The sequence below is a fragment of the Bacillus rossius genome, chromosome 18, assembly GCF_032445375.1.
Source record: "Bacillus rossius redtenbacheri isolate Brsri chromosome 18, Brsri_v3, whole genome shotgun sequence".
NCBI lineage: Eukaryota > Metazoa > Arthropoda > Insecta > Phasmatodea > Bacillidae > Bacillus > Bacillus rossius.
In genome coordinates, this window is record NC_086345.1 from 27,848,138 (window position 1) to 27,871,790 (window position 23,653).

Genomic DNA, 23,653 nt, shown 5'->3' on the forward strand with positions numbered 1-23,653 from the left:
GAAAGCGATTTACTCCGGGAATTGGATTTCAGCGAAATCATCTACGATTTTTTGGCGAAAAAAGCTCGGAAGGTTCCGTTCATTAACACTTAAATTTAATTTCATATAATTCTTGTCTCTGATTATATTTATGTATGTTTTTTTTAAATACTAAGAGAACCTACTTGATTTCATAATAAATTATTTATTGGAAAACTCGACTGAAAAATATTGTTCATTTTATTTGTAAAATAATTTGGGGCCAGGGGGCCTCCACTCCTCTGTTATCCCGAGGCCTCCAGACCTCTGAATCCGGCCCTGGTTGCCTTGCAAGCCAGACGCTTTAGTAACTGTACTGCAATCTGAAATAATGTTCAATGAAAAAAAAATGATTGTGTGTAACTATGTACGCGTGTTATAAGTTACACTTATTTGGCATAGTAAAACCAACTAAGTTATTTTGAAATGCAATTTTAAAAAAATTAAATGAATACTCAGTATTCAGTATCAACTCATGTATCAAATTAATTATTTATTAAATAATTTTATAATTTATAGTGAAAATAAATTAAATATGGAAACATAACCTCAATTATGTAAAAACAGTTGAAAATAAACTTGGAAAAGTTAGTAAAAATAATTTCTATCACAACAGTATAAGATTTAAAAGCACATATATAATTTTTATTAGTATGTAGCCTTTTTTTCATCCTGTGAATATTTTTTCCAATGGTGTGCCAGTATCGGAAAAATTTGCTCTGATAATCTTTTCACAACACGTCTTCAGTATAAATTAAAAAACAAAAAATTCAAAATAGCTTCATATATTTAACCAAAAACAATAAAATACTATACATACAGGAAATAACTTATAACAATCCCTACACAATTCGCACTAGGGTTTATATAATGTTAGGTATAAATTGTTCAGCTATATATATTACTTTATACACAGTAAAATATGTACACAGCATTACAAAAAAATAACATGACTTTGAATATCACAGACAGACAGCTCGCTCGCTCTGTAGACTCGGCGACGCAACAGTTACAAAACTCGAACCGGCTGCCTCCAACGTGACTAGCCGTAACAACAACCTCCCTCCCCCTTCTTCGCACCTCGTGCCATATGCTCAGTCAGAATCGCAGCTCATGTCAGTCTCAAGCCATGACTCGGGTTGTAAAGCCTGAGTCTCAACATTAATTTTGAGTGCACGGTTACCATTTGGAATGACTTGATGTAGGCTTTTGGACATACGCCATTGCTTAGCACATGTATGTCTAAAGGAGAAAACTACAAAAAAACACAAATTACAAAAAACAAATTATGCAAAAAATTTGCTGTTGTCAGGATTTAACGCCGCACAATACTCCACAACAGGAATAAGGTCAACAAACAAAGTCGCACCTGTGTTTCCGTACCATGTGCGTCCCTGCCTGAGGACGGGAGCAGATTCCAGTTCCCGAAACGTCGCTTGTTTCTGTCTTAGAAAACTGTTGAGTTTGTTTCGTCTTTTCGTTTCGTCGTGTTTTTGTCTTGTTTTGACTGTTGTGCTGAATTTTTTTGGGTTCAATATTTTTGGGCTGTCATCATTTGTGGGGGTTTTATTCGTTTCTCTTTTTTTGTTTTTGGAAAACTATTGTGTTTGTTTCGTCTTTTCGTTTTGCTGTGTTTTTGTCTCGTTTCAACTGTTGTGCTGAATTTTTTTGGGTTGGGTATCTTTGTGCTGTCATCATTTGTGGGTTTTTTTTCGTTCTGTTAGTCCATTTTTCTTTGTTTTTTCTTTGTTGACCATATTCCTGTTGCGGAGTATTGTGTGGCGTTAAATTCTGACAACAGCAAATTTTTTGTTTAATTTGTTTTTTGTCTTTTGTGTTTTTTGTGTGTTTTTTTGTAGTTTTCTCCTTCAGACATACATGTGCTAAGCAATGGCGTATGTCCAAAAGCCTACATAAAGTCATGCACTCCCATTGCACAAATCTTTCGAAGATAATACCATTTGGAATATTACTTCACCCAGCTAAAGTTTTAGCTTTGCCTTTGAACGGGAAAACAACATAAAATAAAGCTAAGTTGTTGACACGAAAAAGAAAACTTCTTTCGTGATCTTTTTTGTGCATTCGTCTCGAGTCCCCGGAAAAAATATGTTCTCAAAACCTGACTGAGCACATGGTCCTAAGTGCGTTACAACTGCGATTAAATGATACACTTTCATTTAAAAAAAAAAACATGTCATAAAATAAATATACATGCATAACAAGAATCGTGTAGCAGTAAATTTTTAACTAATATCTTCCCAGAAAAAATACACCCAATAATGCGAACACAGCCAATTATAGTAAATGATAATTAGCAACTAAAAAAAAAAAAAAAAAAAAAAAAAAAAAAAAAAAAAAAAAAATGGACAGACAATGGAGGTTGATGATTACTCGTAGAGAAATTATAATTATTACAATTAAGTAGCCAACAGGCTGCGAAACAGTTCTGCAATTATTTTAAAGATTGCAATTTGACAGCTGATTATGCAAAAAAATAATGCAACTCATGAGTTCTTAATGTCGTAAAATAAACGTCACATGGGTAAATGAGGTGACCGGAAGTAATTCTGGGAATCAGGACTGAAGCATAAACAAGCCCCTCCGTTAAAACCCTGTCTCATACAGTCACAAAATTCTCAGTTCTTCAACTATCACGTAAATGCCGCAGGAGCCTAGAAGTCGAAACCGCACGACCACCCCCACGCACTTTGGGGCGGGCCACCCTCGACGAATAGTAAAAAATCGGCGAGAGAGAAGATCAAGGGGTGAATGGATGAATAATAATGACCCGGGAAGACAAACCAGCACCTGTGGAATCCGGTCGTTAAGGGTGAATGTCCTGTTCCAGGTCGTAATTTTACACTTACGTTCCGCACGGTCAAACTTTCCAACTTTTAGTGCGACTAAACTTTCACAAAATGGAATGTATATAGAAATATATATCATACTAATTGCATAATTAGTTGCCAAAGTTGCATTTTTTTTCTTCAGATATTTGTGCAGTATGGATGTTAAGGAGGATTAAATGAAATGTAATACTGAAACTTATTTGTATGTTTTAGTTATAAAGTTTAATTTCTTTCGGGGGGGGGGGGGGGGGGAAGGGGGAACTTTTTTAGATACTTTTTTTTTTAATTCTCAGAATTGTTATGAAATTAAAAGGTTAAATGAAACTAAATAATTTTTTTCTGAGAGAAATTTGAACCATACCAACCAGTGGCCAGCGCCCGTGCCTTTAAACCCAAAAATTTTCAGATGTTTCATTCATTTGGTTCTCATCCATCTTGTACAAAAATTTTTAAAATGAAACTTTGCCAAGCTAATTATGCAAAAAAAAAATAAGCACTACATATTATTCTCAATTTGTTGGAGTTCAGCCACTAAAAAGTCTAGAAGTGTAACCACGTTAGACGTAAAAATGAAACAACGAACTAGAATGGTACATGCCCCCCCCCCCCTTTTAACACACTCGCAGCACGTATGAAGTATGCTTCACACACCTAACTTTGTTCTTTGTTTGTGTGTGTGTCATCGAAAAACCTATGGATCAGATTAAAAAAAAAACAAAAAAAAGTTAATTAATTGTTGTGTATACGTACCAAATGTATTCACATAAATTAGTAAAAGAGTTCGTAAAACACATGAACACACACGTCCTTCGAATGAATCTTCCGGATGGGGAAGACACTGATTTACAGTTAGAACCCTGTTACAATGTTCCTGTTATAACATCATGTTTATAAAGTCCCAACATTTCCCTCATAAGGACAATATATTTACTTCTGCATACGTATAACGTTTCACAAATAGTGTATTTCCTGCTTGTAATGTTTCCTTTATTAATTTCAAAACTGCAAAAAAAAAAAAAATTAAACCCAATATTCCAACACTTATCCCATTTGTGAAGTTTAACATGTTAAAAGGTTTACTTTTATACGTTACGTGCATTTCTGTTTACAATCTCTAATATAATGTATACATAAAAAGAATGTTCGAACAGGATTGTACGGAAAAACAAATATAAGTGTGCCAGAATACCAGTGCTACACATTAGCGCTGGCTAACGCTGTTTACTGGATATATGTATTGAAGATACATAACGTTTGGAGTTACATGTCTGTTAGCAACCTTGACTTGAAGGGAAAAAATTTACATATCCTTCCATTCCTTGCCATTCTAGCGTGTTTTCAGATGTACGTACATAGTCCTACCATATTTTAGTTTGCCAGCTATTCCACAATGAGAAGAATAAAAAAAACGAAGTGTTTTCTATTTCTGATAAAGAGTTAAAATTATTTCATCAGCATTGTCCCATATCGTCAATCGTTTTATAGAAATGTGGCAGTGTGTCTTTAAAAACAAATTAAATAGAAAATGGAAGCATGATTAAGTTGAAAAATTGTTGGCTTAATGAGTCAATTGGTAAAAAATATAAAAAAACACTGACAAAGGCTAAGTTGATATTTTATGGCTTACAAAATTTTCCTGCTTATAATATTATTTTTTTCTCCTTAAAGCCCTTTTGAAAAATATTATAACAGGTTTATAATACATATGTATATCATATTTCTAATATATCATCATGGACATAGGACACTCCTGGTTCATGCTGGTTGTCACAGAAGAAAGCAAGTGTGTGTTTCCACGATATTATATCAACGAATGACGACACGCTGGTATAAAAACTAGTGATGGCACGCTCGTGTCTTGACACCCACGTCGTCGTGTTGAACCGCCCCAGTGGCTCCGGCACAGACCACCATCGACAACAAATGGAAAGACTGCAATGATGAAGTTCGCCAAACTATCTGTACCGTCGTACTACGAGAGCAACTCATTAAGTAAGCGACAAAATAATTTTTTTTTTAAAAAAAAAAATAAACCTACTGTGATAAAACTTCAATCCTAATCTCACTTCTCACATGATTCCCACCAATATTCGCGGAACCATCATCCCAATATTTTCAATAGCGTATAAAATTTCAGGCTGTATAAAATTCTTCGGATGGCTGTCTCGGTTACTTCATGACATGCTGTGCTAAGCCTATCGAAATATTGCTTGGGCACCATCGTCATTTTGAATCTGGATGGCGCGTACGTGTGAATGAATGCAGCTTGGTCGACAAACCTGGAAGATGCGGTTACCGCTCAACATTCTTTCAAAGCACCCGCCCGTACTGGTGACTTGCTCGACGATGTGCGGAACGTGCTACGCCCGGCCGGCCGCGCCGACGGCGCGCAGGTGGGCGCGGAACGAGGCCCGGACCCGCGCGAACACGGCGCCGTGCTCGGCCAGGCGGTTCACGGACCCCAGCAGCAGGTGCAGGTCTCGGGCGTGCTGGAGCCGGAGCAACGCAGCGACGCGCGAGCGGGCGTGAAGCGGCCGGCGTGGGCGGAGTCGGGCCCCGAGGGCCGCCTCGCGCAGCCGCGCCAGGGAGCGCGCCACCAGGCGTAGGCTCTCGGCGCGGGCGCGCGCCAGGCAGCCGCGGGCGGAGGCGGCGTCCAGCCGCGCGTCCCATGCCGCGCACAGCCCCGCCAGGGCATGCACGCGCTCCCCGCCCGACCCCAGGTTCGCCAGCACGAAGTTCACCAGGTTGGGCACCGTCAGCGGCAGCCGCCGCGGGAACACCCGGCTCTCAGACTTTCTGCAACGGCACACACAGAAACTACAGCTTTTCAAATATAACACCGACCCAGGCACACACACATGGTGCGCAGAGCTTCAGGAGAAACAACGCGATTTCAAAACTACTCGAGACATCCGAGTGTGGCCTGCTTACGAAAAGCATTCAAGAGTTCGCTGAGGGCCGAGAAGTACTTTCGATTTCGGATTAAGTTCTTAAAAACTGTATTTTTTAGAAGACTTAAAAATGTCTAAAACGCGTTTTCAGAGTAAATTTTAGGCATAAATCAACCGGTACAGATTCTTGAAAGCACTTAAGGGACTGGCACTACACCTTTATCTTCATTTCTCCACAATATAATGTCACGGTCACCGCTCAAATATCACGAAGAAAAGACTGCGCGCCAGTCCAGAGGAGACACCGCGCTTGTCATCCCGCCTCACTGACACAGATACACCCCTTACGAAGCGGAGCCCCTTAACAGCCGGCTAGGTACACCAAGGTGATGACTCATCAGAGAGCATAACTAAAACTACAATGCTTAGAAGTTGGGCAATCAATGGCACACAGGAGAAGAAGAAGGGGGGAACCACTAATATAAAGTCACACTACTGTAAAGACTCTTTACCATGCCTGTCACAATTGTGAACCTCCAGCGTGAAACTTCCTTGCATACTTTATTTTATAGTTCACGTGAACCACTCAATACATTCTCCATTTTATCGTATTACAGTTCAAGTGCGTTATTGATAGAGTGAATTTTCAACTTCTAATGCTCGTGGCGCCCCTGCATTGTATATTTGCGACAGCCTAAAAGATCCTCCTTGCTGCCAGATCTCGTAAAAATAACTTTCTAAAACACCAAAATTAATAAATTATTAAGTGCCTGCTGGGTAACTGCAAGTAAACAAATAACTGATGTACAGTGTTTCAAAGTGCTTTCTTTCATTTTAAATTATTAATTTTAGATTAAATAATATTACTACGGTATTACCCAGAAAAAGTATAAATATAAATAAATAATTATACTTTATACTACTTATTTATAAGATGTGTCCAGGGTGGTATTGGTATCAGAAAAGTAAATTTATCAATTAAATTGTAGATTTCATTTCACTCTTTCTTTGTATCCATACAAAATAGTGATAATTAAATAAAAATGATTCAATTTTATTCATAAAAATATGCAATAATTTCATCGATGTTTTGTTATGACGTCACGTTAAACTATCGTCCGCAAACCGACTTTACAGAAAAACCAATATTTTTTAGTGACTTCTGCAAGTTGATGAAAATCTGGTGAGAATATTTCAGACGGGTTTGAAACTAACTAAATTTCCTGGAAAAAAAAAAATTATCGTACATAGTTGATAATTATTTTTTTTTGTTCAGCTCTTCAGGGGAGCAGTGGGTAATGCCGTAGTAATATTATTAAATCTAAAATTAATGATTTAAAATGAAAGAAAGCACTTTGGAACACTGCACATCGGTTATTCGCCGGCTCTCCAGGGCAGCACCCGGGGCCACAACGACCAGTAAGAGCCGGGGCGCTCACCTGCGCGCGGGGAAGAACAGCACGGTCGGGTAGCGGTCCGCCGCGTACTCCCACGGCAGGTCGTTGCTCTCGCCGTCCACGCGGGCGAACAGGAGCGCGTCGACGGCGCGGAAGTAGCGCGCGACCGTGAGGTAGACGTGGGCCACGCCGTGGCAGAAGGCACAGTACGGGCTGTGGTAGAACACCACCACCGCCTGCGCAGAGAGCGAGCATTCATACATTCAATCATACATTCATTCATCCATCCATTCATCCACCCCTACTACATCCGTATCGGCCACTCGCACGAAGGGGAGAAGGGGGCTGACGGCCTCGAATTATAACGTGCACTCCTCTTTCAGTTTTTCTATCTCTCTCTATATACCTTGCTGTATGTCTCTCTCTATCTATCCCTATCTCCCTCTCTATATCTCGATCTCTCCCTATCTCCATCTCTATATCTCGATCTCACCCTATCTCCCTCTCTATATCTCGATCTCTCCCTATCTCTATATCTCAATCTCTCCTTATCTCCCTCTCTATATCTCGATCTCTCCCTATCTCCATCTCTATATCTCAATCTCTCCATATCTCACTCTCTATATCTCGATCTCTCCCTATCTCCATCTCTATATCTCGATCTCTCCCTATCTCACTCTCTATACCTCGATCTCTCCCTATCTCCCTCTCTATATCTCGATCTCTCCCTATCTCCCTCTCTATTTTTCGATCTCTCCCTATCTCCCTCTTTATATCTCGATCTATCTCTATCTCCCTCTCTATATCTCGATCTCTCTCTATCTCCCTCTCTATATATCTATCTATCTATATACATATTTATTTCGCTATATCTTTATAAATATATATATTATCTCTATCTCTCTCTATCTCTCTTTTACTCTTACCCCTATGCCATTTTACAGCATGTAGACTATGCACTAAAACCTCTGGCAGACCCAAAATGTTTTCGTATATGGGCGACAGCAGACTGGAGCATGACAAACAAGTTGCATTGAAATTAAACCTTGAGATCATAATTGAAATTTTAATCTCATCGTGCCCGAATAAGTTTCACTTAGTTTTTGAAATCAAACAAATTATAAACGTGTGCTCTCTATTTTTTTTTCTTTTCCATTTAACCAGCCACAGCAAGGTGTTGCTGGTGCAGCTAGTATGGCATCAAAATACACAGCATTCAGAAGAGTAGGTTCAAGCGTGGACCGGAGGCACGGCTCGGCGACCCACCTTGCCGGGGTCGAGCACCGTGCTCAGGAAGTCGTCGGCCGTGAGCTCCGGGACGCACGCCGCGTCGCCCGACAGCCCGCAGTCCCGCGGCCCCCGCTCCGGGTAGCGGCTGAGCTGGCCGGCGGGGCGGGCAGCGGCCGCCGAGCGCACGGACCGCCTCAGCGTGCCGCGCGTGTAGTTCAGCACGAACTCCGTCAGCAGGCCCCTGTTCACGCCTCCTTCCAGCACGTACGTACTCTCCTCCTGCGGGACAGGAAATCTCCTGTTTTAAAAAAACTGAACTGTCCCGGAAACGAGGACGTGAAGTGTCGTGCCTAGCGACGGCGCGCGCACCTGGGGACTGAGGATGAGGGCCACCGTCTGGTCCCGCCGCACCAGCACGTCTGCGCCCAGCGCCTCCGCGAACTGGCCGAACGCCTGCGAGTCCACGGCGAGGAAGGACAGCGTCCGGTTGGTGCGGCACGCCAGGCCTCCCAGGTCCCGCAAGCCCCCGCTGCGAGGGACGCTGCCGCGCGGGAACACGGGCGGGTGTGCAGCGCGGGCCCGCGCCAGCCAGCGGCACTCCTCCGCCCGCGCGGCGTCCGCGACGGCGCGGGCCGAGCGCTCGTCGTCACCGCGCAGCATTGACGTCGTCACCCTGGCAAACAGCGTGGTGACAACGGGGGCTATCTTCCGGAAACACCTTCTGGGTAACACGGTAGAACACATTTCAAAAGCTCCATCATGTTAATCTGGTAAAATATCACTAATTAATAAATGTACTAATTTCTAACACACTATCAGTCTGTATTAAAAAGTACTAAGCACAAGGCTCTGGACTGGCTCACAGTCTTCTCGTCACAGGATAACTGTTAAAGGGCATGTGTCGTTTTGCCTAATTTTAGGCAAATCGCAGTTTAGGCAAATTTGCCGTTAGGCAAATCGCCGTTAGGCAAAACCCCTTTAGGCAAAATGCCTTTAGGCAAAACGCAGTTAGGCAAAACGCAGTTAGGCAAATCGCTGTTAGGCAAACCGCTAATAGGCAAAACGCCGTTAGGTTATGTTAGGTTAGCTTAGGTTAGGTTATGTTAGCTTAGGTTAGGTTATGTTAGCTTAGGTTAGGTTAGGTTAGGTTAAGTTAGGCTAGGTTAGGTCAGGCAAAATGCTGTTAGGCAAATCGCTATTAGCAAAATGGCGTTAGGCAATTCGCCGTTAGACAAAACGAGGTTTTGTCATCATAGTAACATTTTAGGCAAAATGCAGTTAGGCAAATCGCCGTTAGGCAAAACGCTGTTAGGAATATCTGAGTTAGGCAAAATGCCGTTAGGCATAATGCCGTTAGGCAAATCGCCGCCAGGCAGATCTCCATTAGGGAAAATGCCGTTAGGCAAATTGTCATTAGGCAAATCGCCGTCAGGCAAAATGCCGTTAAGCAAATCGCCGTTAGGCAAAACGCCTTTAGGCGAAATGACCTTAGGCAAATCACCGTAAAGAAATCATGTTTAGGCAAACCGCCGTTAGGCAAATCGCCTGTTACTCCTGTGAAATTTAGGCGGCGACCGTAACATTATACGGCGGAGAAATGAAGATGAAGGTGTAATGCAAGTCTGTCGAGTGTTTTCTAGAATCTGTACCAGTTTTTTTACGCCTAAAAATTACTCAGGAAACATGCCTTTTAGCTTTTTTCACTCTTATAAAAACAGTTTAAAAACTTGATCCGAAATCACAAGCAATTATGAGCCCTCGCAAATTCTTAAATGCTTTACATTAACAGGTCCCACTCTGATATACTGAGCAGTTTTCAAAACACATTGTTTTTCCTCAAGCTCTGCACACCATATGTGTGCCCGGGTGGGCAGAGCCCATAAGGATTTTTAGTGAAATTTAAGGACTTTTAAGAGGCCATTATTGAATTAAAGACAAATTAAGGACTTTTTAAGGATGCTAAAGAGGCACATGTCTCATAATTTCACTGAAAAACTTTGATTGTAGGTTCACAACCACGAAACAGTCAGATGAAAACAATTATATGTGGCTTTGTGACATAGCACAACACCTGCCCTCAGCCGTTTGCATAATGATTAAATTTTTTTTTTGTTGTTCACAATTTGCAATCATGTTTCTTTTATTTTTCATTGGCATTTAAACTATTTTTATCGTGTATTTCGTCGAATCAACAATTATCCATTGTAAATACTTTCTTTATGTTTGGACTTGTAAATATAGTGTGTAATTTAGTGTATAGTGTTTGAAACATTTGAATTTTGAACTTCCCGCGCTGCCTGCTAGTTTTTCAAGTTGGCTGCCTGCTGAGGTGGGTAGCCCTGCAGCTTCCGGCAACGAATCAACAGTTGTTGAACCATCATGGCGGTAAGTTGTGCAATCGTGCACGCTTGTTGTCAATTGAGTTGTTCGCGAGTGAATCGTTATTAATTGTGTCGTTTTATATGGATTCTACAGTCTCGTACGTCTCTAGACAAAACACTTTATTATCTACAAAAAAAAAAAAAATCTTTTATCTCCAACTGAATACGCATATACCAGCCTTGTGAAGTTGAGTATTTGAAAATGAAGAAGCGTTCTCCCCTCACCCGAGCGTCCGGGCGGGGAACGGGGCGCCCTCGCCGTCGCTGGCTGCCCACCGCCAGCACACGTCCCGGGGGCAGCTCTCCGGGGGCGCCTGGCAATCAGCGCACGGTCCCGCGGCGCAGCTGCCGTTGGACCACGCCTCGGGCGGCGTCGGCACGGCCGTCGCCCTGGCCTCGCGCCGCTCCGCGCACGCCCGCTCTTCCTCCGCGAGCTGCAGCCTGCTCGCTGGCACGGACGTCACATGAACACTTCGGTGTCGACCAGGGCCGCAACTAGAGTCTCTGGTGGGGATGTGCGAGTACCCGATATTTTCGGGTACGGCTCGAATCCACAATTACCCGAACCCGGAATCGTCGTACGTACATGGATTCGAACAGTATTACGAATATTCACAAAAGTTATAAATCAATGTAATACGGCTCAAAAATACTAGCAGTGAAAAATAAAATTAGGCTACTATTACGTAAGTATTTATAATATGGTGTATCAAAGAAAGATATGTAAATTAAATAATTAACACAGTGACATTAAAAGAATTTCGAGATTTTGAGAGCTTAAACTATACATAGTTACTAATTTCGTCGTATAGCAAACTATAAACTAAAAACAATTACATACCTACAAGAAAAAAAGTCTTGGCTTTTTATTTGAGAAAAAATGGTTTTGTTTGCTGAAACGTTTATAAAACTGAGATTTCTCTGTGGCGTGCAGTTTATTACGTTTGAGTTGGAGAATCGAATATGTTTTGGTTTTCATATTTTAAAGTGTTTATTATTAATTAAGTTTACATAATTATAAACATTTCAATCTCAGTGTAATAAATAATTGCCAGTAGTTACAGTTAGAAAAAAGAGAACACATTATTTTTAAATTAATCATTTATTTTTAATTATTCTGTGCTTAATATTCGAAATCGGATTCATATATCAAATATTGCCAGGGATTCGAACCAAACTGAAAATCAAGGATTCGCACATCCCTAGTCTCTGGCATCCGGGGCATGAATGGATTCATGCCCCCCCCCCCCCCCCCCAAACACTTTTTTTGCACATATATCACACCAATAAAGCAAGGGGGGTCTGGGGGGCCTCCCACGGAAAAAAAAGGTGCTATGTTGAGACGTTATATTGTAAATCAGATTAGACATTCCTGGCATGCAAGTTAAGAAAACTTTTTTTACCAAGTTACCAGTTGTAGTGTAGGAAGGAATTACAATGCAAAAGCAGCGATTTCGGCGCCCCCCACGGCTTTGTTGCCCGGGGCGTATACCCCGCTTGCCCCCCCCCCCCCCCCCCCCAGTTGCGGCTCTGGTGTCGACTTCCGACAGGCTCGGCCACGGGGTCTCCTTTGTTCTTCGATACCGTCTGCTCATCATTTACGCTAGTACCTAACAATAATTTAATTCGGCATACAAAATGTTATATTTCATGCACTATTTTAGACAAACAACCGAAATTTTAAAAATGCTAAGTATTTCTAAGGGCCCTTAAAAAAAAAAAAAAAAAAAAAAACTCTCTCTCTCTTTGCACTACATTGATGGTTGAAACCAAATATCCTACAACATTGGTCATTTCTGTCAATAAATTAACTGATTTTAAATCTTGGGAATATTACAAAACAAATCGTTATAAACGACATCTTAAAATTTTTTTTTATTTATTATTTAATTCAGTAATATTTAATTTCACTTACAGAATTCTCAAACGTTAATTTATAATATTTAACGCTAATTTAAAAATTTTATATAAAGCAAATTTATAGATTTACTGTTGTATGCTTTACCAGCACTGAAACACAGAAAATGAAATTCCATTAAGTGATGATGATATTAGTTGAGGCAAAATTTTTTTATTGTGAATATTTATTTGAACATGTAGAATACATCTGGCAAAAAAAAAAATAGTTTTCAGAGCTTATAATGTGAAAAAATTGTAGGGACAGCAACAAAAAATAAAAATGGACATCATGAAAATACAATAAACCAACATGCCGGGGGGGTGAAGATAAGTATACATTAAAATTATCAGGTCTGAGTTAACACTAAATCAATGCCAACCCGGTTGCAATGCTAAAATATACAGCAGAATATCACGAACCTATTTGGTCCTTGCGAAGGTACTGAACCAGCTCCGACACCCACAGGTTCCCATCGCAGTTGTAGTAATCCAGCGCCAACTCGTAGAGCTGCGACAAACACAAACACGAGAGAAGAAATTTTCGATGGCATGAAAAACTGTGATGAAAAAAACACCCTGACCTTACCAGGCTTAAGAAAACTATTTTCCCTGACCGTCAAATAAGTTTTCACCAATTAACCATCAAAAATTCACATACAAAATCACAAATCGTAGGCACTATTTCAACTATATCACTATTTCAACAGTCAACTTTAAATTTTTTTTTATTGCAATACTGTCGATAGCACTGAAGTTGATGCGCGTGGTGAAACTGCCGATGTAAGTTCTCACCATCAAATAAAAAGAACGGGAGCAAAACTTTTCGTAACACCTAAGATACAGGTAGGGAAAGGGGAAGAAAGGATGTGTACATGGAACAGGAACAAACCAAAATAAACCTCTACAAATTTTTTTAAATATTTTTAATGTGACCTCATCATTTAAAAAAAAAATTTCATTTAAAAACCTAAGAAATTCCCCGAATTTTCCGACGCTGCGGAAAAATCCCCGTGACTTTTCCAGATTTTCTCCTGTTGCTAGCCACCCTGACGGAATTTTACACAATGCATATTTTAACATCTTGATGAAATACAACAGGAAAATGTATTTAAAAAAACTCTCATTTTCAATATTTCACTTTACACAACACAATGTTTCAGATACAACTGAAAAAAAAAAATTGGTTGTCTGTAAAGTCGGTTTACGGACGATAGTTTGACGTGACGTCATAACAAATTATTGATGAAATGATTGCATACTTTTATGAAAATAAAATTGAATCATTTTTATTGAATTATCACTATTTCGCATGGATACAAAGAAGGAGTGAAATGAAATCCACAATTCAACTGATAAATTTACTTTTATTTGCACTCGTTAATTCAAATATGTTTATTACTTTAACGAAGAGATTATTTCAACTACAACTTTTATGCGTGTTTGCTGATTTAACTTCTTCCAGTCTGCATTATTCCGTTAAGGATGGGACGACGATAGGAAAAAGTAGGAAACGAACAGGAGTGTTCCAAGTTTAATGTGCCTCGAAAAAGTCAAATCGATGGTTGTTCCGATCGAGCTGAAGAAATATAGATGTGGCGCAAGCGTAAAATGAGCGTAACGGGACACACCGTAACGGGACAGTGTAATGGAACACTTTTTTGTGCGTGCAGCCGGCGTTCATAGATTTATTAGACGTTTTCACTTCAAACTAATTAATTCCATTACACAGTTGTGTCATAAAATTGTGTGCTCTACGGCGTGCAACTGGCCGCAGGGAACGAAGGGGAAACGAGGGCCAGCTCACCAGCTTGTACATCCAGTTGTGGCCGGGCAGCATGCTGCGCGGGGTGAACAGCATGAGCGTGGGGCCCTCCTCGACGCGCGACGACAGCGCGAGGCTCTTCACGCCCGGCGGGGTGACCCAGGCGCACGCCCGTCGCGCGCTGCCCCACGCCCAGTCCGCCAGCGCGCCCGCCTCGAACGGCTGGTCCGGCGGGAACTCCTGGACGACAGCGCGACAGGGGCAGGCTTCGTCACATCCCCACTTTCACTTTTCCCTCTATTCGAGTCCAGTCCCAAGTCTCGTCCACGAAGGCTTCGAATATATATACTGCATAGAAGTCGCCAGCCCAGGTTTAAAGATTTCTAATACGGTTTTGAGGTGGTTGGTTAATTCACCGCCGCAATCGCCATCGTCTCTAGGGCATCGACTTGTGGTGGTCCCTAGCGGACAAGTGTCGAACTCTTCAAACACCCCTTCCCCCCTCCCGTTGAACGACCTTCAGCTGCAGTGAATGATTGGTGGGGGGTGCGGGGAATGACAGCGGGCGACAGGGCTGCGCTCTAACGTGTAAATAACAACTAAGACGATACAGGGCGTTACGGCAGCGCACTGCAGCAGTGAAGTTCCCAAGCTGCTCATCATAAGCTTCTGAAAAACGTAGAGTAAATCCTATCCACGCGCGACTTGTATACAGTATATATATTCAAAGACGAAGGTGAAAAGTGTGCACACACAAACATAAAATAAAATTTCCCTAAATTATTCATGTCCAAAGTAATCAAAACATCCGGACTAACATTTTTTTATTTTTTTTTTTTTTTCAGTTCGGCAATTTTTCTGAAAGAAATAAAAAAAAAATACAGATTGGACTGTGGGTGTTCCCACTTGGTGCCAATCTTGGGTGAGAAGAAGCGAAAAAAGGGGGGAATCTCAGCCAGGGCTTTATTCTGTTTACACAAGTGCAAAGAAAAATATTATTGCAACGTGTGGACTGATGATAGTGAGCCGACAGTCCGAACTGTAGGTGTGTCAGGTGCGTGTCAGGTGTGTGTGAAGACAGATCGGCAGAACTGTCTCCACGGTCTGTACTCTCATGCGCAATTAAAAATTTAAGGAGTTTTTTAAGGAACCCTTTTACTTCATTGCCTTCATCACTACATATCAAGAGGTAAAAAAAAAACTATTTTTAACATCACAAAATACCTCAAGAAATAAAATTCTTAAATAGTCAATGAAAAAAAAATTTTTTTTTTTGTGGGTTAGTTCAATTATTATAGATAAGCACCTACTGTTTAAAACTATCCCTGGTACAAAAATACCTAACCCAAGCATAGTGTCTGTCTGAAATTTATAGCCATAACTTTTTATTCTATTACTAATCATATTTACTTTATCAGTTCAAAGTAAAACAGTAAACTCACCTTTTGAAGTTTAATGATGAGCTACATATTAACCAAACAAGAACAAAACAAAATTTATGTCCGTGAACTTAAATTTGCTAATTGTATTAAAGATGCAAAAAGCATTGTTTGCTGTAAAGTCCAAAACCAAATATCATTAAAATACCTGCGTTAATCCATTCCCAGCTTATTTACCAGTCCTTGTTGAGGAGTTTTTTTTAAGGATTCTTAGAGAAAATTAAGGGTCTTTATTTAATTTAAGGTAAATAATGTTCGGTAAATATGTAGTTAGGCGATTTGTGTTAAAAAAAAAATTTTAATCCGAAAATACTTTCTACCTATGATCTTTAACTTCCTATTTTCATTAAACCTGGTGAAGATAAGAAATTCCAAATACTTTAGGAGATATAGAATTTTTTAATTTTCATCACAATACCTGTGCATTCATGCGGCATTCACAATGGTTTCTCGTTTACGAGTATCAATTTTTTTTATTGGATATTATTGCGCAAGTAAAAAGTAAAAAAAAAAATTACGTGAGTTCGTACTGTTCATCATTTGTCCCGGTTTGTTAGGTCAGGTCAGTTAAATTATAAATACTTTAAAAACTAAACAACCATTAAATTTATTTCACATTATTTTTAATGTCCGCTTAGTTTGAAAGTATTCATAACATAACATAACATTTTAAAGATAACATGATATCTCCTAAAGTATTCGGAATTTCTTATCTCCGCCGGGTTTAATGAAAAGAGGAAGTTATAGAGCACAGAATAAAAGTATTTTCGGAATTTTAAATATATTTTTATTTAACAAATATCGCCCAACTACATATTAACCTAAAGTTCTGTTTAAGAAACATCGAGGTGTGCGGGAACGCTGACGGGGCTTACGAGGGTCTCGTTCCAGAGGTAGAGGCGGGCGGAGGGCGTGCGGCCCACGCCCAGCTCCCCGCGGGCGGCCGCGCCCGTCGCCACGGCGACGCCCACCTCGCGCAGCGGGTCCCGCTCCAGCAGCTTCAGGGACGCCAGGTAGAAGGCGGGGAACCCGCTCCCGCCCCGCGGCCCCGCCAGGTCCACGAACCCCACCACCAGCGCCTGCGGGGGACAGTCGCCCTCGCGAATGTGCCTTCAGGGGGCGTCACACACACCACGTTTTCACTCTCTCGCCGTCACCAGGGTGTCCGCAAGGAAAATAAAATATTTCCTACCAACTTAGGCGAGAAAAAAGTACCGTAAAACGGGGTGAATAGAAACAGTCTGCTAAGAAGGTATTTATGAATAAAACCATTAATTTTTAATCCTTATATTTTTTTAAAGTAATTTGCCAACATTGTTAAGGATGATTTTTCATTGAAGATTTAGTTTTTTCTGAATCTCTAAGTGGACCGTTTCTGTTCACCCCGCTGTTTCTATTCGCCCCGTTTTACGGTACTAGATTTGAAGGGAAAAAAAAAAGTACTAAATCATAATTTTTTTTTATGGTTTTAACAATTCAGGAAGTTATCATGGCATTGCAATGCTCAAACTTAAATATCACACACCACACACACACATAAATTCCATAATGTTTTAAAAATAATTTCGCTTAGTAATGAAACATATTGGAGTTACTGTAGTATTATTATATTAAAGGAAAAAAAGTACTAGATCTGAGCGTAAATGTACTAGACCACTAAAAAACTTATAAAAGTACCAACTGTGGACACCCTGGCCATTACTAGACTAAGATTTTTTTATTTTCAGGCCAAATTTTGATGTTATTGATTATTTTTTTTCCTAACCTAAATTAAAACTAAGTGTGTTGGGGGAGGGTTCCGGGTTAGGGGAGGGAGACTAGGTGCGTCTCAGGCCGAAGCCCATACGCTCTAATCATGCAGGGTGTTATACACGCAGTAAACAAGGCATGGGATCCGTCCTAACTGAGTTAGGGAATTCAATCATAGGTAAAGTAACTGGGAAGATTTTCTAAAGCCATTTCTTCTTGTAGGAGTGAATGAACTGAATGGCAAGAGCATCACGGCAGCAGGTGAAGAGAGAGAGAGAGAGAGAGAGATGCGGTGCGTCCGTAACTGGGAAGATAAAAAATATTTTCCAGGTATTTTCCTAAGCCATCTCTTCCTCGCGAGGGTAGTTGGAACCGAACGACACCCGAGGACCACAGCGGCGGGCGCGGGCGGAGAGAGACAGACAGAGAGAGAAGCGCGCGGACTCACGTCGTGCGCGGCGGCAAGGCGCAGCACGTCGCGGGGGCCGCGCACGCGCTCCAGCGGCCGCAGCACGCTCGCCAGGAAGGCGGCCATGTAGCCGGCCTCCTTCACGCCCTTGTACTGCACGCCCTTCGTGTGCTGCACGTACGCCACCAGCACGGGGAACTGCTGCACCTTCGGGAAGTGCTGGCGGCACTCGCCGCGCGGCTGCCAGCAGTTCACGGCCGCGAAGAACACCTGCGCGCGCGGGGGGACACACGCTCGCACTCGAGGAAAACGCGCGTCCGTGCCGAGCGAACACACTCGCGCGAAAACACACACGTTCGTGAAAAAAAAAACATGGTTCATCCAAAAACACATGTTTAAACCAGTGGCAGATATATCCCCTCCCCGAAATTATGAAAAATTATTTTTTACAAAATTTCAGTTAAGACAGTAGGATACTGCGTGAGAAGCCACGATGCCTACAACTACTACAGAAGCCCCGTATATCAGTGCGTCGTTAGTGTCAATAATAATGTAAGATTTTTTTAGATACTTGTGTTCAAATTTAAAATTTTTTTATTTGACCTCCCCCCTTCCTCACGAAAAATATTTTTTTGGAAAAATTTTCTGACTTTTTACCAGAAAACAGGATAAATTTTTCGATGAATAATACTTTTACGGAATCACACACAAATGATTATTATCAACCATTTTGAGGACATATAACCAAATACCACAATAAATAAGCCATTAAGTAGTAAAAATATATATTCTATTTAACTTCAAAGTTGCTTTACCTGTTTAGTAATAAACTGGTAACATAAAACATTACAAGTAGTGTAAAAAGTTAGTAATAGGGGATGGATACAAAACACAGTATGTACTACACGCGTACAGGCTACAGCATAGAAAACATTGAACTATCATCTGAGTTTATCAACCTATCTTAAATTATGTAAATTTGGTGGTATTAAAAAAAAAGGATAGTATTCCAGTTATACTTTCAGTAGTTTCATATGCTGTAATTAATAACTTATAAGTAAAATGTAATTCTTATTTTGTGTTTTTTTATGTTTTGTGAAATTGTATATTTTGTGTTTTTGTTTTTTTGTGAAATTGTATATTTTGTGTTTTGTATAAAGTCAACGTTTGTACTTTATAGAAATATTTATATTGATCAATTTTGGTGGTTGCAGAAGTCGAAACAAAAAATTGTTTGATTTATGATATGCAAATCTTTACAAATTTTAAATAAGCTAAAACGTTATTTTGTCTCTGGAAGTATGCTTATCTTTGGTTTTTTTTTAAAAGGTAATAAATTTGTTGTTTATTACTATATTTGTAAAGAATAGGAGATTCATTTTGATTATATTTTGCTTGCGTTAAAGCATTGATTTTTTTTTTGTTTAAAGAAAAATTGTAGAATCGCGTGTTACAAACAAGGACAAGTAAAAATATTCTTTTAGAATATTCGGTTTGTTCCATTTTTCGGTCATTGATAATATGCGTCCGTAATTTTAGCAGCAAACTGGAAACTTCGTATGATTTGAATTAATACTTAAAAGAGATATCGAAGAGCTGTTTTAGTAACGGTAAGATTTATTTATCGATATATACCAAGAATTAAGTAAATTTATTGAAAATATTGTGTTTTGATAAGAATTGTTAATTATCGTCGAAGATTTCAACACTAAAATTCACGGAAGAACATGCAACGAAACTTTTATACTAGAACGAAGATCTGCCTAATTATGTTACCGTAATCGACGCAAAGAAGAACGGTTAAAATATCTTGAGGATTTGAGAGAGAGACAATTCAATTATTCAATCGACGACGACTGAACCACGTTAAAATAGGAAAGGCGCTGCAGTTTTGACGACACGAGCTAATAAGAAGACGTCTCGGGAGCCTAGCAGGAGGACAACCCAGCAGCCCGGTCCGCGAGAAGGACCGACTCGACGGCGCAAACTAAGGAGGCGGCCCACGAGCCGAGCAGTAGAACAGCCCAGCAGTCCGGTACGAGAGGAGGACTGAGTCAACGACCTACCAGCTATCCAGAGCAGGAGAGCCAGCTACACGCAGATCGTCGCAGAGTCCTGGTCATCGAGGAAGTCAATACGTCTGTAGAGGCTATAACTGTCACTGAGGTCGGTTTTTTTTTTTCAGTCCCCGTCCAGTCGTCGATTTGGAACGTTTCCCGTTTGTTGAATTTCACGAACATTATTTTTTTTTATAAAAACATTGATTTCCGCCTGAAATACTTACCAGCGTCATAATTTAAATCCAAATCTGAATCTCTTGTTCTATAATTATTAGAATAACTAAACTAATTAATTTAAATTAACTCTCGGGATCCCAAGACTATTGAATAGTAAATATCTGTTTGGAATTCTTTCAGGGCATTAAATTGGATATAAACGTTAGTCTCTGATGTAGTAATGTTTCACCAACACTCAGTGGTCCACGCTCACCGAGTGCTTTCAATCCTGGCTTAATACATAATTTTTACTTAATTTGAACTTACCACAACTTAACTTTCAACAGAAACATATAGAATTATTGAATCGTTTACATGATATAAAACAAATTGTTGATATATTTACACTACACTAACTTTGAATGAGTTTTTTTTTTGTTTTGTTTTAAATTGGATAAACTTGTTACATACATACACAAAGAATTCCAAGCATTCTAGAATAAGTTAATAGTCTAGTAGGATAAAAATGTGATCAATGTATGTATAATAATAATTGTACCCTGCAACGGCTCTGCCGTACTCACATTAGGTCTAAAATACACCTACTTTAGTTACAGACGCAATTTACTTTTATTTACGACACATAAACTAGTTACATTGATTTACCTTGATAATTTTAGCTGTTTGAACCAAGAACATCTAATTCATTTTTTTTTTTAAACTGACGGAACTCGACGGTTGTGAAAATTTGTTAAAGAAACATAATCAATTTTTTTTAGCTTCACACACCCGTTGGTACGTCATTTGTTTTTGTGAAACTTTACATATTTTTTTTTCTATATGTACTTGACATGTATCATACTCCAGAAATGGGGTCAAAAGATATGAAATAAATAAATAAAAATATTTTTCTGGGCCAAAAATTTTCCTTTGAAGATTTTCTCTCACATCTCTACATCACTCTAATTTTATTCTCGTATTGTTCTCAATGAGCCAGCACGGCGCCGTGCTGGGCCACTGGGACAGACAGGCAACGGAACGAGCCGTGCGTCCCCCCCACCTGCTTGCGGTAGAACCGCGCGACGTTCGCGAAGTGGGCCCTCACGGCCTGGCTCTCCGCATCCCACGGCGCGTAGTACATGACGAACGACACGTCCGACGCGAAGATCCGCTCGAACGCGGCCCCCAGCTGCCCGCTGTAGAAGTCCATCACCAGCGAGTTCCGCGGGAAGAACGGCACGGGCGGCGGACCCTTGGAAACTTTCGGCGATCTGAAAAACGCACATATACGTTCAGGGATAGGTCGCCACAGTGGTTGGGTGATCAAATATGGGCTCTAATTACATGATCAAACATGGGCTCATGATCTGGTTACACTGTATGTCATAAAAAACGTTCAAAAATAGAAAAAGAAAAAAAATGGAACACAACCCAAAATCTGCACGTGTCAAAGCATTGACAGCACAGAAAATTACGTAGAAGGGATTAGTTAGAAAGATATTACAGCACAGACGAACGCATCGGGCCGACAAGACAGCAGAAAAAGTCAAAAAGAAATGGCTTGGACAGCACAGCCACTAACAGACCACTAACAGGACAATAAAAAGATAATGTGAAGAACACACGAGACACACAGGCGAACACAACAGAATTCCTAAGACCTCCCGTCCTCGGGCACAGACTGTCAACAGCACTAACTTCAATGCACGTGGTCGAAGTGATGTACAATTACGAGCCGAAAAGGAATTACATTGCGACCATATGGCAACATCATCAAGAGGCCTCTGGTCATTCAAGAGTAGCTACTCATTAAATTTATTGTACCGTAATCTATGTGGAACACTTTCCAGTAACAAAAAAAAAACACTTTACTTACGTATTTTGCAAAGCTGCATACGTAGTAAATGTTATGGCCACAAAGAAAACAATTTCTCTTGCGATACAGTACATTTTATTATAAAAATTGTAATCAGTTCTCCTATCGTCAACATCTCGTTCCTCCGTCGCAACTTTGGCCACAGACATCACTCCACGTCATAGGTTAGTTTAGTGGAAATATTAACATTTTTAAATACCAAACGAGTTTAATATGCGTTCTTGAAGGCTCACTTCACTCATTTTACATGATAATTTTATGTCATTATAAGCAAATAAAGTAGTTGTGACAACACATTTTCGTCTTTCTTGCTGCGAAACAGAATTTGTTTTTTACGAGCTTCAGAATTTGATCACCAGGATCGCTAGTTGTTAACACTTTTAAAAATGGCGTTGTATTGTAAACAGCAGGGCTGATATTTTCATATTTTATGCTGCATTTATAATTAGGGACGAACTTATTTCACTTGTTTACATAAGTGATGGACATATATTTTGTGTTAATCTAGAAATGGCTACTGTGCTAGTATTCTTACCGAGTGACATACAAGACAGTGCAACCGGTTACCTCGTAGGCAAGATTGAATATTTTCCTGTGGATAATGCGAAAGTTTTCTTTATATACAAGAAGATATGTGAATATGATTTGCAAAGTGAAGTGAATATTAAAAAACTAAACATTATTGGCCACTGTTTCAGGGGTGACTGTGCTAAAAAAGAGGGTCTTCCCCATAGTACAACAGAAAACTGGTTATCTGTGTGGGCGGATGGATCGAAGCCCATTATAAAAGAGATAAAAAGCGAGGACACTATTTTACTTGCGACTAAACATAAAATTGTCTGCGTGCTCTATAACGTTAGTTCTATGATACATGCTGAGTTATTACTTAATTCTTCACACGATAATCTGTGTAATGACTATTTAAAAATGCTCGCCAGCAACATCAGAACTATGGAACCAGCAGATGTGAATTCTTCGAGTAAACCCCAATTAGTAGTATTTTCGACAATTGCTCGAACTGTATTGATGCTTATTTTGTTAGTTGGTAATTTCATTGCGCGCTGTGTTAGTTACTTACATCCAATTTTAAAATATTCGTCTCTCGGACTGCATTTGCTTGCGTACATCGATAGCATTTCCTGGATGTTCAGGTCATTCGGCGAGAATAGAAAAATAACTGTCAAAATTGGCAATTTTTTACTGGCAAAAATTGTAGACGTAAGCTGTGGAATGCTGGTGCTGTACTGGCTGATGCCGATGCTGACTTCGACATCGCTCGCTCATCGTCTGCTGAGTGCGGCAAACGTAAGAGACCTTCAGTTGGTGTTGAGCATTTCGTAACAAATATGGCAGTTGAAATTTTACACTAGTTAATTTTTTGACGTGACAACGTCTAATAAATCGATGAACGCCGGCTGCACGCACGAAAAAGTGTCCCGTTTTGCTGTGTCCCGTTACACTCATTGTACGCTTGCACTGCATGTATCTCTCTTCCACTCGATTCGAACAACCATCAATTTGACTTTTTCGAGGCACA

General features: G+C 40.3%; 1 protein-coding gene across 2 annotated transcripts; it reads right to left on the reverse strand.

Annotated features, from left to right (window-relative positions):
• Positions 1–789: 789 nt before the first annotated feature.
• On the reverse strand, positions 790–22,477 carry LOC134541052 (thioredoxin domain-containing protein 11). Of its 2 annotated transcripts, none has more exons than XM_063384195.1 (11): positions 22,117–22,477; positions 21,301–21,511; positions 18,064–18,294; positions 16,742–16,945; positions 14,470–14,667; positions 13,086–13,173; positions 10,992–11,214; positions 8,755–9,058; positions 8,422–8,664; positions 7,198–7,391; positions 790–5,663 (listed from the first exon to the last, which is right to left on the reverse strand). In XM_063384195.1, exons 1-11 carry the CDS (start codon positions 22,263–22,265, stop codon positions 5,228–5,230), a joined length of 2,481 nt encoding a protein of 826 aa, XP_063240265.1. In that variant the 5' UTR covers positions 22,266–22,477; the 3' UTR covers positions 790–5,227. The 2 variants fall into 2 exon arrangements, with proteins under 2 accessions (XP_063240265.1, XP_063240266.1); XM_063384196.1 differs by lacking the exon at positions 22,117–22,477 and adding an exon at positions 21,939–22,091.
• Positions 22,478–23,653: the final 1,176 nt, after the last annotated feature.